Below are 14,888 nucleotides of genomic sequence, written 5' to 3'. Positions count from 1 at the left end.
TATTATTTGTTTGTTTGTTTGTTTGTTTTTAGCCCCCCCAAAAAAAGTTAAGAAAGAAAGTTCATTCTTGACCTTGGAAACAGTAGTCTGACCAAAATAATAATAAAAGATAAAAACATAAATCACCTTAACTAAAGACCAACTGCTTGCCTTTTCCGGTTCTGTGGGAGTTTGCTCAGTTATCATGGAGATAACTCAGTGTACTGAGGGGTGAATGAATTGCACATCAATTGCAACCGCTATATGCCCCATCTCAAGGTCCGATTCACAAAAGATATTGCGCTAATGATATTACAGAGCAAACACCCCCATAAAGTTTTGCAGCAGAGTCAAATTTGCCCTTTTTTGCAACTGCTAAATGTTTATCTGCAATTTTCTGCAGTGGTCTCAGTAATATTTGTTCTTAAAGTGTACTTAAGTAGCATATCAAATGAAGTAGTTAAGCAACATTTGTGTGAAAACATTTTATAAATGCAGCTGCAAGAACATTCCACTCATATTTTTAAATGATTGATTTCAAAGGGAACATATTCAAATTACTAAAAACTGTTCTGATCATCTATTAATTCCATTTGTGCTTTTATTCGTATCTATCTGCGAGATGTCTCTTATTTTTCGATGACTCTGTATTTAGTATTTTGTCAGAGTGTGATGCTTTAACTGTGCACTCCTCCCTCGTGCGTTTGTGTGCATATAATGTTCTCTGATGCACTATTGCTTCGCCTGGCTACAATCAGCGCTGCCTTGATCACTGGAAAGTCTGGGTGTGACACCTCTTGTAAATGCACTTCAGTCAGCACAAACTCTCTAAATATGCTAATATTTTCACCTGAAATGCATATGGCTATTAGCCCTGGCTCATTTGTATAGAAATGGGCCAATTTTTCACCAAATGTATGCATATTACCTCATTTAAATATGTGTATATAGCACTGAAACACCAAGACTCTATTTGCTTGGCACCATTTGCAGGTGCTTTGAGTTTCTTTTTGTCTTATTTGTGCAGGTTTAGCGGCTGCAAAAGCCGTTTTGTTAATTGGCCCAAGTGAACTATATCTCCATGACAATTTTTTTGGTCTAAAGTTGTTCTATTCATTTTTTTAATGTGCAAATGTCTAAAAGTTTTTGTACTTAAATTATTAATTAATTAGGGTAGAGTCAAAAATGTTCAGGTCTGAATGAATCTGGAATTTTGGTATCAAAATTTGACCAATTTCAGCAAATGTTTTTATTTTTTTCTCTTGACCTTTCTGCCTGAATCTGAATCAAACCACATAAATTCAGATGAATGTTTTTAAAGTGAAATATTTCTAGGCTCTACGTTGGTGTTTCAACATTCAGTATTTAGTTGTGGTTGCATTTCACAATTAGGTATTCAGTTGTTTTCTTTCCTTCCATAGAGCCTGAGGTTCATGTTCTGAGAACACTGATTCTTCTAAAGTGAAAATAATCCATTTTGATTTTAATGACTCTATGGCCTTTTCTCTTCTAGCCCAATCCTAAGGACACATTTTAGTCTCACTGCTGGAAAGGCTCAAAGAATAGCATACATTTCCATAAAGTCGCCTTTTCTGCCCAGCAGTCGTTAGACCCTCGTATATTTAAGAGGAATAGATCCACATTTTGGGAAACTGGCTTTTTGCAGATAATTAGATTACAAGATCTCTCATGTCTGTACGCTAAATATCAAGCTACAGCCAAACTAGCTATCCTGGCTCTGTCCAAAGCTAAAAAATCTATCTACCACCAAACCAGATATGACATGTTGATTAGTGAGCTGTGGTAAGCGGATTTCTATTGACAAAGACAGGCTAGCTGTTTCCCCCTATTTCCAGTGCTAAGCTAAGCTAACAAGCTGTTGGCTGTAATTTCACACTTAACATACAGACCCAAGACGCGACTCTCAGCAAGCACAGAAAACGCAAATTTCCCAAAAACTTTCAACTATTCCTGTAATATTGTCCTTTAGTCATGATGTATCTTCGACACTTTGGCTGAAAACCACCAAAAACACCATCTAATATGATGAATGTATGTCCCCAAAAAACTTTATCAAAAGTACTAAGATCAAAAGCATCTACAGTACTTTGGCATCACAGGAATGGTGATGAGCTGGCACTGTATACTTCAGTAGGGCTGAAGTATTATGTGCCCTAGGATGTGATATGAGGTTGTAACTTCCTGTCAGTGCTACTAGTTCCTGTCATTTTATGATGACAACAACAGGAGTCTAGTGGATGGTAAATGAGTAGGTTTTACCGTCACCAACTTACCACTTTCTGTTTCTGTTTTCCTGTAGGAGGGGAGAGAAGACAGTGACAGGGTCGTCAGTAGCTGCTGCTAGGGGAGGCGTCACCATAATATCTCAGAAACAACAACTTCAAACATGCTTCACATAAGCAACTTTTCATCATAATACACAGCAAAGGAAACCTATAAAGGATAACCGGCAAGATACACATAGTATTTCTATTGTCCTAAGGTTATATTCACAAAGTCACATGAATGCAGTTCAGGGGGGGTTCATAGTCTTGTCGTTGGGTTCACACTGTGGTAAGCCCCAGTCTCAGAGCGCCTGCAGTCCTCAACTGGAGGAAGAGGAGGATCATGGGAAAATGTACCAACAACTCTACGCAGTGAACTTATGCTCTATGCAGAGACATGGGAAGGCTTTAGAATCTTATTCTTTCTATGTTGTTGCGGTTCAGGAAGCTTGGCACTAAGCTGGCAGCTGGCTATTAACAGCCCTCTCCCCCTGTCCGATGTCCTCACCTGCCGAGGATATGAGAGGGCGGATAGAGGCAGATACCTCATCCTCTACACTGGAAGAAGAGTTCCCTCCAGACTTACTGGAAAAGACAAAAGGGGATAAAGAAAGACAGAAACATACCACGGTATTAATGTTGAATATGAAAGAAAAAGTAACAAAATAAAACTGCCTAAGCTTAAACTGATCAGTCACTGCAGAGGAAAGGTGCAAAACATAGTGTTGTAGGTTACAGATCACAAAAGTTGGGGGGGGGGGGCATATGGTGTGTTGGAGTTGTGCCAGATTGAACGTGAACCATGAACTGAAAAATGGTCATGTGATTGGTGATTACATCTTCCACTTGGCCTCACAAATTAGTAAGGTTGTCAACACAGGCAGGACAGGCAGCAAATCCAACTGATGTCACAAGCAGTCCATGGCTATAGAAGTTAGTAATATTCAGTAGTACTGACAACATCTGAAGGCCTTCAGTTTATAATTATAGTCATTCCTTTCTGTGCTTTTTTCTGATTTCCTGTGCACAAAGTATTAGATTAAAAGAATACAGTAGGAACAAGGAAAACTGTAAAGTACAAAAAGTAAAGCAATGTTGTTTCCAACATCTCTGGAAGGCAGCATATCTCACATAGACCTACTGTTCAGTGAAAACGTAGTCCTGGTTAATGGGGTTCAAATGTCGCCCCTTGCCTGTGAGGCTTGGTGACAAAAAGCCACAGAAGCCAGGCTAGTGAGTGAAGCGCTGAGGCACTCCAGTCTAGTAAGATCAGTATTAAACTCTACAAGAAGTGCATGTGAGTTAATGTACAAACTCTGCATGACAGAAACTTCAAGACACATTACACACACAAGGAGAATAGGAGGCTGAGAGGGCCGCTAATTGCAGTTATTGAAACCGTTTCAGTGGCACAGTCAGCATGAGACGAATTGATGGGAGTAGTCATGAGCAGAGTAGAATTTCAAATTTGAGAGCTTATTAGCCTTTTTAGGAAGGTGTTACTGGACATAATGTATGCTGCTGCATCTGATTAAATAATTGTATTTGCTGTATCAGTCTAACTCAGGTCTGCTCAGGAGCTTTGTGGATTTTATGTGTCTTTGAGAACATAACAGAGCCTCCATTGTGTTTGTTCTGCATCAAAATGTGTAAAAGTGACAATGAACACATTTTTGTGCTATGTTCTCTCTTTAATAATACTAATCCCTCCAGTGATGGTCTTAAAGGCTTTTTCATTGAGGGTTAGGATCAGGCAGCTAGCCTGCTCCTTTCAGTGATTTGAATTTTATCTGATGGTCATTCTGCACATATAAAACTGTTAACCAAAATATCTTCTTAAATGGCTTAAGTGCCTTTTATAGTTTGCACCATATTCCCAAATATTTAAAAGAATAATGAACAGGCATTACATACAATCTAATACTAATTTAAATGTTGTGTGACTATTTGGTGCTTAGTTTATGAGAGAAACAGTGAGAAAGAGTTTTTTTCTGTTACTTACCCTTGGACTCGTCCTCTCTTTTGCTCCTGCTGGAGCCGGATGTTCTCGAGCTTCAGAGGGCTGGGGATGAAGCCGATCTCACAGCCCTCCTTCACTAACCGACCGATCCACCAGTCATTGTTGAACTTCTGGGGACGATAACATAAAGGAGGGCATTTTTGTATCAAAAACATTCACATGGCAGTTTATACAGTAGGTGACATGTTTAATTAACGCACCTCTTTTATGTGGAGGAAATCCTTGGCGTCAAAGGAGATGGCGGTGGCTGGTACAGGAACATCCTCATCCAGTGCGCCACAATAGCTGACGTTGGTCCTTACAGCAAACGCCACAGGTTTAGTCTGGAGGATGGAAACACAAACACATATGAACTTATATAGAATATTTATTGGCCAGTTCTCATTAATTTTCCAGACTTTGAGGACTGCAAATCCAATATGGCCAATGGCAAAACCAGTTTGTTTATGTGTATATAAACATATGAGCAGATGAATTTGGCTAAGTAGTGTCACGGGTTGGCTCACCTTGGCTCTCTCCAGTTGAACGGTAGCCTGCTGCTCCCTCTCCTGACGGCTCTGTCCCGGTCCTTGGCTCTGGCTTGGGCTCTGGCTCTGGACCTGGGCCTGCACCTCCCGCTCCTCCTCCAGAGAGACATCTGAGTCTGATGGTCTGCTAGTATATGAATCAGCTGAGCCCTGCAAACAGAAATCACACAGTATTTTACTGGAACTGCATAGATGGGATACAAACTCACATTGTAAGGGGTTGTGATCCTTTCCAGCAACATTCTCTGATCTGCTTCCATCTTCAGCTACTGGCAATGTAGCTTTGAATATTTTGAGATCTTGGGGGGGGGGTTTATTCACCACCGAAATGTGAAACAATGGGAAAACATCTCAAAACAGAGACCATACTCGGGTGCTACAGCCCTGCTAAAGGCTAGAGTTGCTGTAAAAATGTTACTATGTCCAGTCAGTACAGTACGCAAAGGTGCATTTACAGAAACGGGAAATAGCGACAACACAGTAAATGTGTGATCAAGGCATGGTTGATGCAGATGAACAATAGCACTCTGCTTCTAATTTTGTTGATTCACTGCTACTACACTACTATAAAAATATTTTCACAGTTCCAATAATAAGGACCTTAAAGTCAGATAGATGCAGCTGAATGACCTAAATTGTGTCTCTGAAAAGACAAAAAAGCACCTCATAGAGACATGTGATGACGTTGACATGTTATAAAGTAGGATGTACTGTTGCGTCATCCCAGTGACAGACTGTAAAATATCAGACCTGCAAAGCACAATGAGGTCTACTCATTTAAAAACTTTTATGGGACGGCCGACTGTTTTGGGGTTCACACCAACTAGCATTGGGAGTGCCCAGTCCAGAGTGGTGGCTTGGCACTTTGAATGCAGTACAGGTAAAATGGATGATATAGAAAAGAGCGGTCTGCCAGGAGCATCTCATACAAAGTGGAATTCCATTCCAGCGCCATCAGCAGTTTGTACGAGCACACAGGGCCAAACAATTCTGGATAGTGCCGAATTTGACCACTGTGATTTCTGCATATTTTGGACCAGGAGTTTGATGTTTCTTTGACTTGCCTGCATTGATCATGAAACATGACACTGACAAGCACAGTGCAGTCGATCCACGCCTTGTGCACATTTTCTACACTACTATATTATCACAGAGTGCGGCAACATCAATGTCCTAATATGGAAGACAAGGACAATGAAAAAAATTAATGACAAAAAATAAAACTAATTATGGTAAGCCTAAATTATGAGATACTAAGTCACTGAGAAATAAAGTCACAATTAAGATAGAGTAAGTCAAAACTTTTACTCGGTATCTCCCCGTCTGACTTACTGTGCTATCAGAGCAAAAGCGAAGCAAGTGTTCGGGGCGGTGAGTTTACATACAAAGTCTATGCAAACACGCGCAAGTTGAAAATTTCCAACTCGAGCAAATTTTCACAGGTTCTGATCGCCTTCTCACATTTTGTATGAACACTTGAAGCGAATGTACTCACACAAGGAAAGCGTCGCGAGGATTAAATCAAAATTACTCACTATGTTTTTATGTATTTTTTTCTTTTCTTGGCAGAAACTGACTTCCATAGGTTAATTCACAGACCTTGCTCTGAAGCACAACCACCATAACTGTGAATGAAAACTGCTGACGAAACAAAGCCAAATAAGGTGAATTATCATCGACGAACATAGCCAATCACTCTGTTCACTTAATTTGTGTTTTACTTTAGCTGGTCACATGATACAGGCCTTGCTATTGACTGTATAAACACTGAAAAATGATTTGATTTGATGGCTTTTTTGGTCTGCATCCTGCTAACCAAATCTGACTATAACTCCTGGGCTTCTTAAGTCAGTCATCAACTGTGTTCTCTACTATTAGAGCTTGGTTACACCAAATAACAACACAGTCAACAACACACTAAATAATGAGATGGCAAACTGTAGTCTCAACTGAATAAAGGGCACTAAGAAGTCATTGATGTTTAGCATGAACAACATTACAGGAGTAAGAATAGCAGAATGACTCATCGGTGTTCTGAAATTGGGACAAATACTGTAAAAGAACTATTTATCATTCACTTACATATCTCTCTGCATAAAGGGAAGATATAAGGGCACACATACTGGATGTGAGAAATGGTATTTTGTGTCTTGTGTTAAATTTTCTTGCATACTGTCGGGGATTTTTATCACTTCAGTGCCTTGAGACATGCTGGACTTGCAGTAGTTCATCCTGCCCCACAGCGAGAATTCCAGTAATGCAATGTATTTTTTATTTTTTTTTGCAGGGATGTGACTGGACCAAGTGTTTCCTTCTGCTGTGTTAATCTAAACAATCAGCCACTAATGATGATTCAATTAAGGAAGACCATTAGTCTCGAGAAGATCAATCAAGCTAGTCTCCACAGCTAAGCACTTTTCGTTTTTTTTTGTTTTTTTTTTTTAAACAAGCTAGCAGTAGCAAGGCCTTACTTCAGCACACTCCCCGTCTGGATGGTGTGCATCCAATCACAAAGTGGCACATTTAGGCTTAACTTCAATGGTTTCTTAATTATAGAAAATTTTAAACTCACTTGGGTCTTACTGGATCTGGGTCTTGAAATAACGAATACATCACTAATGTTTCTGCTGAGCTACTGATGATTTATTATGGTGTTTTCATTAAAATATGCACTAGTCTGTGAAAGTTGTTGTATTTGGTCTTTTGGAGGAGCTTTGTGAAGTCTAAGAAAATTAGCCCTGATGATGCCATAGTGATGTCATCACGGTTATCTAAGCTTGGGAGATATTTTTAACAAAAGGCCTGGGTCACAAACAGAGTGTGTGTAGTTAGAAATATGGGGGCATTTACCAGACATGGAAAATTATATTGTAGGATCCAGTGTTTTTAGGGTTTAGCCCATACTAGGGACAAAAAGTGAGGGCATCTCAGTCCCCACTGCTTGTGACCGTTATTTCTTTTTTAATCTGTCTCTCACAGGTCCACCAACTTTATGGAAATGCAATACCACATTGCTGGATAAGTACTTTTAAAGTCATAATATAATTCTAAATACAACAGAGGGGTGTGTGTGGTGTAGTCTACAGTTAGTCTACAATAGTTATTTGTTCTCAAGACTGTTTCACCTCCCTTTCCAAAAATCCTTCAATCCAACACTAACAAGTCGGTCTGAGCATCATTTCATGTATCTATGTGGAAGCTTTGAGGTTGCACTGTAGCATCTGAGCTGTTATCCAACGGAGTAGCTTCAGCATGTGACTCATCAACATCAGAATCCACTTAATGACATCACGATGCATGTTTCTCCGAGCCTATACCACACGCAGTCGCAGAGTCAGACAAGAAATACCCTGATTTTTAACAAAGTGATAAATGTATAAATGTGACACATTTATTATTTGAATGTGGCCGTGTAATGTGTCAGTAACATCTTTGCATCTTCCTCTTTGAGTCAGAGGCTTGGTCCATCTCTGAGAGGTACAGAGTGAGATGAACAGTAAATGGCTCCTCCTGGCTCTGGTGGTTTCTTGACGTCCGTTCTAACAGGTTTACATGCAGATATGAGCCACATATACAGCACATACAGAACCACACGCACATACATATATAGAGAAATACATACAGAACTGAGTGAATGTCACACATCAGAAGCCATCTGCCTAATCTGCACCCTCCCTTCACACACACACACACACACACACTCACACACGCACACACACTCCAACACCCACCCACCCCCCTTTCTAGCCAAGCATAGCCCACGATCACGCTACACTGTACCGTTGGTTAACCCATCAAAAGGCCTCTTATATGTGTGTGCACAGCTGATCTACTACCATCAATAAACACACATCAAGAGAGCGCAAAAGCACATTCTCACACACATCCAAACACTCACCGCCTCCGAGTCTTCAAATCCATGCAGGTACAAATTGTCATACATGGAGGTTTGATATTCCAACAAGCGCCTCTAGAAGAATGAGGAAAAAATGAGAGTGGAGGCGGAGGAGGAAGGAGGGGGCACCACAGAGAGAAAAAAAAAGGATGGATGGGGGGGATGACGACAATCCCTTCTCTCAACAGCAGAGAAGAATTAAAAAAAAAAAATCTCCCCTCCCGTTGGATCACGCCTGGTCCTCCTGAGGCCCGTCGCTTGATGGATGCAGCTTCTCCCTGAACCCACAGTGCTGCTGGCTGTCTCACATTATAGGCTAGAGAGGCTCTCCCTGGAGGTAGCCCAATCCTGGCATTTCATTTCATCAGGCTTCCACGCACACACACACCCTCACAGACACACACATATACATATACACAACAAGCAGCAGAGGCAGCGGCGGCAGCAGCAGCAGATCCTTCCTCAATATCCAAGCCTGATGACAGGTCCAATGTGCAAGGAGCTGATTGGTTGGCTGGCAGTCTACTCAGCTTGGTTGAGCGCTCTTCTTGATTTTTTTTTTTTCTAGTGCGGGGAGGTAGCGGGGATCGGGGGAGGGGGACGGAGGAGTAAAAGAAGGGAGCAGCATCCTCCATTTCCCTGTTAACACTCATCCTCACTCTGCTTGTTATTTATTCCCCTAGAGAGCATAAGCATACATTCTGATTTATACATTGTATACATGGATTTAAAAAATGTCAGTTTATTTCCACTTGAGATTTAAATCACGAGTGACATACTGTAGCTAGACTGCTAAAGTAAAAACACAGGCATCACATGCCTTGGTCTCAATAAAGCACATGTATTTATGTTTTAGGGATATTTAGTCTAACTAAATGGGACACTGCATTCAGGATCGTAGCCAGGATTTCAGAAATACTGAGTCCAAATTCCCCCCAGTGCACCCTACCTAAAATATTTTATTATTTGGATCTTTCATATTAAAATAAGTCAGTTAAATTTTATTTTGTTTAACTTATTCTTCCCAACTTGAAAGGCTAGTGGAGAAATACTGAATCCTTCATAGTGCTGGGTATCAAACCTCTATACTTTGAGTATTGACAGCTGGTATCGAACAGTTTAGGCTTGTTTACTTATTCTTTCCTCACATATCCCCTAATCTAAATCAGAATGTACTTTCAGGCTAGGTTTTATTTAGACAATGTTGTCTTTAAATGACACTGACTATATTTTGTTAAATGAAGAAAATAATAATAAAAAAGTCTAAATGTCTAAATTCCCCAAAACAGGTATTTTATAGTAATCAGTATTGATACCTAGTCCTAGTTCTTTATTAATTAATTTATGGTTGGCTTAAACTAGTTAAATTCCAAATACAATTCGATCAGCCTGTAAAATAACCACCATGTGACTACCAAGGTGATGTTTAAATTAATTTTTACAGTCCAAAATGCAAAGATATTCAATTTACCATTATATAAAATGGAGGAGAAAAGCAGCAAATTCTCACATTTGAAAAGGAATCAGTGAATATTTTGGTACTACTATACTATTAATATTTTGCTACTTAATCAATCAATAATCAAAATAGCTGCAGATATTGTTTTGGGAGAGTTTACTTAATTTAATCATTTCAGCTATACACATCTTCTATTTAAAGACAGACAAGTTAAATCTTATCATCATTTCTCACAGCATATAGCACAGCATATTGAAAATGAACGATTCCAGGTGACTAATACAGAATTCAGCCATTTAGGAAGGAGCAGAGCTGCTTACCACTCCTCAAATGCTAGAGAAAAGATTTCTTCACAGGGATTAATAAATAACTTACTTTACGGGATGATTGCATAAATGATGGCCGGAGAGCAGCCTACCTCAACACTTGCTTGACCTCTGCAGCACCAGCCGTAATGTCACAGCAGAAAACAACATGCAAGATGTAACATAATCAGCAGTGAGCAGTCTTATAGAGACCCATGTCAGAGTCTGACTAAATGATAAGCGTCAGTGCAAATAAGTACAATTCCAAATACACAGCACCATCAAACAGGCAGTCACAGCAACCACTTACATCTGCTCTGGACCACCCTGTAACCCACTAAAATTCTTTAGTACCTGGTAAAACATGCTAAAAGGAGCAATGGAGCCCTTCAAAACATGTAAGAGTATCAACACAATGAATGTTTTTCAAAGAGAGGTAACCTGGCAATAAATTTCTATATGAATTAACTACTAATGCAACATATTTTGTATGCTTTGGGCCTGTTTTGTATTTGAACAATGTGTAATATGTTTTTCTCCAGTGTTGCAGAGTGACGCTCACTTTTCAGGGAAGAATCATGCTTATTGTAGGACAAATCTTCTGTAATCTGTAACCTGTCTCCTCTTTTACTAGTACATTTCTACGCTTATATATTAATGTTCACAATACCCTCTTCCGTTGCAATACGTCTGCACAACACAAACCGGAGTAATGCACATGTAAATATCTGCCACATTGTTCCTTCTCTGCAAATAGTTGCATTATTTTTCTCTATTCTATTATTATTCTTGCATTTGTTTATTCCATATTTATATATTTCTACATTTATTTATGTCAACTGTTTGTCTGTGTGTAGCACCTTATCGCCAAAGCAAATTCCTTGTATGTGTAAAACACTACTTGGCAATAAAGCTCCTTCTGATTCTGATTCTTTACTGGCAGAAAATTACTGCCCTCTGCCGTCGACAGCAATGTCTATCATGTCACATGTGGTTGTGTCATACACTTGCCTTCTAACACATGTCCTGGTAGAAGACTGTAATATGCTCACCTATAAATTGCTGCACAGCCCCACAAGTGGTGACAAACTCCACAGAGTGTCTTTAACCATAAACCGTGTGCACAGAAGGTTAACAAAGTGGTTTGAGTCTATAAACTTACTGGTTACGTGGCCTGTCCTTTATACTCCAATTAATATTTCTAGTGTTTTTAAAGAAGACACACACTTCTTACACTCCTCAATAAAGAACCCAGCCAAAGTGTATCAAATCTCTGTCTGTCACTCAGAAATTTCTGTGTGACAGTTACAGTTTTCTATTTTACATCCTAGCATCCCAGGCTTTTTGTCACGATCCTGTCTGTTGGTTTAGTCTGCTCTGTACTCTGTGTTCTAGTTCTGTGTTCTGTGTTTAGGTTTTGTCTGTTATAATCCCTGTGTTATAGTTGGTCGGTGTTTGTCTGTTTACATGGGTTTCCGTTATTGTCTGAAGTTAGATTCTTGTCTGGTATTTTGTAACATGTGTTCTGTCTGTGTTGGTTGTTATTTTGCCCCATGTCTGCCTGTCAAGTCTGTTTTCCCAGTTATCGCTCTGCCAGCTTGTGTCTCGTTAGCCTCATGTCCCTCACCTGTGTGTCTCCTCCCTGCTCGTTAACCCTTTGTGTATATATCCTTGCTTGTTTCCCCTGAGTCTTTGTCTGGTCATTGTAGTGTTCACACTCAGTCTTGTGGTTTGGAAGAGTATTCTGTTAGAGTCTGGATTATCTGCCTTTTTGGACTTTGTCTGCACCTTTCAGTATACGCCTATGTTTTCTGTAAGTGTTAATAAAATCCCAGAACTCTATCTCCTGCTCCAGTGTCTTGCGTTTGGGCCTGTCCTGTTGCACTTTATCCAAAACCTGACACCTTTCTTTGCATTTCAGTACCTGTCTGAGGATGAAACTGGTGGAGGTGGTGCTGCCATCAGACCTCTTCAGGCGGCTCCTCCTAGAATAAGTCCCTCGATTCACCTGTATGGAAAAAGACAATCTCAACCAGCAGAAACAGTTTTTATTGATAATACGTCTCTGAACTTTTCCTTCACGAGCATCTGTTACGTCTGTATGTCTGCTATTGTGTGAGTGAAGCATTCAATGAAGCCACATCAAGCTAATACACGATGCAAGGTGACCTTCATTCACATCCCAACACCAACAAAATACATGTAACAACCAAATATGGCTCAGACTCTGTTTTTGCTTTTATGGGTTTGTCTTGACCACTTACTTTTCCCCTTACTTTCTTTCTTTTTCACTTCCACAAAGTCCAAATATACCAGCAGAGTTCATCTCCAGGGAGCTAAATTAATTATCTGCCAGTGATTTGCCCCATTTCTGTATAAGTCTCTAGAGTTGATGACAATGTCACTGTTAAAAAGTCAGAACCTACTTCCCTGAATTTATAAAACGGGGCCATTAATCTGGGTCACCATCTCTCCTCTGTCTCTCAATTCAAGCCAAAAGCCAAGGAGAAATATGAAGGATAAAGTTAGCTTAGTCTATGAATACCCTGCTATTAATATCAGTATGATATTAATGTGATCAAATAAAATAAATAATATTTTTTATTTTCTAGCAAGGGCCATTTCTTTATATATACACACATGCTGAACCTCAGCCAAAATCTACTAATTTTATGAGGCACATTATACACCTGAAACATTTAAGTCTTTTAATAAAATGTTTAATCATCCTGCTATATTAGGTATAAATTGTGGTCCACCTAGCATTATTTTATTTCAATAAAATGCTGTTGTTTTGTTTTACAACTGATGTTAGTTACTGAAGCCCACCACGGTGCTGTTGCTTTGTGGTAAGGAAGACAAGGTACAAGTGCAGTATTTCAACTGGATGAAACTAGACATGATTAAAATGCAACAAAAAATGTCTTACATGGGTTAACAGGACAACATGGTTACAATATGACTTTTAAAACACCAAGTGGAATCATATTCTGTAATTCAAGTCTGTTTTCATTGTGGATATTTCATGTTATTTCTCAGGTCGGAGCACAAGATCAATTTCTAACTGAAGAAAATCATGAAGACTAACAAACTTCTGTGCCCCTCGCAAGACTGACCCTGTTTCCAGTTACTCAATCAATAACATGATAACACTTCAAAATCACAATAACATCAATTATTCCAAAAATGAAAACAAATTAACAACATGCAGAAAATATAAAGAGCCCTTCTGCATGTCAAAAAGGTCAAAACAATGAAACACCTTCTTTTTATCCTCTTGCTTCTCTAGACTGCACTAAACTGTTTCTCTGCTATAACAATGTATCATATTAATGCCCAAGAACTGTAAACAAAAATGGACTTCTTCAACCATGTACTTTTAAATATTAATAGGCCTATCTTATTAATTTAAGACTCCACATACTTAGTAAAAATGACTCTCTGCTCTATATTTAAATCATTTAAAAAGGTGTCAAAGATAACTTAAGTGTTCCTCATGTAATGTGTGTCCATGTTCATACAGATGGGTATTTCACAACAACTTTTTGTCTATACCTATTTGTCACAGTTTTTAATGCGAAAAGGTCCATTAACCATCTCCACACTTGTAACTTCTTATAACAGTCAGGGCAAGCTGTCACAATGAGTCTGGTTTCTTTTCTGGCTAGTAGTTTTAGTAAAAGGTGTTGAAATTAAAGAAGAGAGGCTATCACCCAATACTTTCTCCTGGTGTAAAGTCGACCATATATTTGGATGTAGCCTGTCCCAAATACACGGGTAAACAGTGTTTACTCGGGGGTTTTAAAATATTTTATTGTAAGCTAGGCTATCTGCCGCCGATTTGAAACTAAATAGCCAATCAGTTTGTCCAGAAACTACCTACCTGAAAGATGGGCGCTTGAATGCCCTCGCCAATCTTGTTCCGTATATAGATGTGTCGGGACATTTCGGCCAGGACATCGGTCCAGAGGGCTGGCTGCTCCGGTCCAGCCCAGCGGAGAGGTGGCGGGTTCCGGGCTGCGTGCTCCAGCTTCACGCCACACAGCAGAACATGAGCGCTCGCGAGCTGTGTGCTTTCTCAACCGTCCACCTCGAGACAGGTGTTCCGCTTGTTCCTGCTGCGCGCGCTGGGAGTCTCGTCATGCACACTGCTGCCGCTCGCGCCACTCAAAACCAGATGCGCCTGAGTGATGGACGGACTATTTTAGAAACAGGAAGGGGATGGGGGTCTTAATTTAGCCGGAGTAGTAGGCTAAATTAAGACCCCCGCCCCCTTCCTGTATCTAAAATAGTGTTATGCTCAAACCAGCAACACGCAGTAGCCTAATTAACGATTCACAGATTTATGCTACAATTTATTGTAAGCAAATGAAGAAAAAACATCCAATATTGTATGTTGTTGTCTTGTTGGTTATCTT

General features: G+C 39.7%; 1 protein-coding gene across 2 annotated transcripts in view; it reads right to left on the bottom strand.

The window, feature by feature from the left end:
• The window catches only part of LOC123975865 (voltage-dependent L-type calcium channel subunit beta-4-like), a 23,425-nt gene extending 8,773 nt beyond the window's left edge, over nt 1–14,652 (bottom strand). Inside the window, exons 1-7 of one of the 2 annotated variants that reach the window (XM_046057655.1) lie at nt 14,354–14,652; nt 12,395–12,478; nt 4,791–4,961; nt 4,485–4,607; nt 4,267–4,394; nt 2,773–2,849; nt 2,274–2,293 (exon numbers count right to left, since the gene is read on the bottom strand). In XM_046057655.1, the coding sequence (XP_045913611.1) occupies nt 2,274–2,293; nt 2,773–2,849; nt 4,267–4,394; nt 4,485–4,607; nt 4,791–4,961; nt 12,395–12,478; nt 14,354–14,416 (666 nt within the window). In that variant the 5' untranslated portion in view covers nt 14,417–14,652. The remainder of the gene's footprint in view (nt 1–2,273; nt 2,294–2,772; nt 2,850–4,266; nt 4,395–4,484; nt 4,608–4,790; nt 4,962–12,394; nt 12,479–14,353) is intronic. The other variant, XM_046057663.1, reaches the window with a different exon arrangement.
• Between the last annotated feature and the right edge of the window lie 236 nt (nt 14,653–14,888).

The sequence above is a fragment of the Micropterus dolomieu genome, linkage group LG01 (assembly GCF_021292245.1).
Source record: "Micropterus dolomieu isolate WLL.071019.BEF.003 ecotype Adirondacks linkage group LG01, ASM2129224v1, whole genome shotgun sequence".
Lineage (NCBI taxonomy): Eukaryota > Metazoa > Chordata > Actinopteri > Centrarchiformes > Centrarchidae > Micropterus > Micropterus dolomieu.
This window is presented reverse-complemented; position numbering and strand designations above follow the sequence as displayed.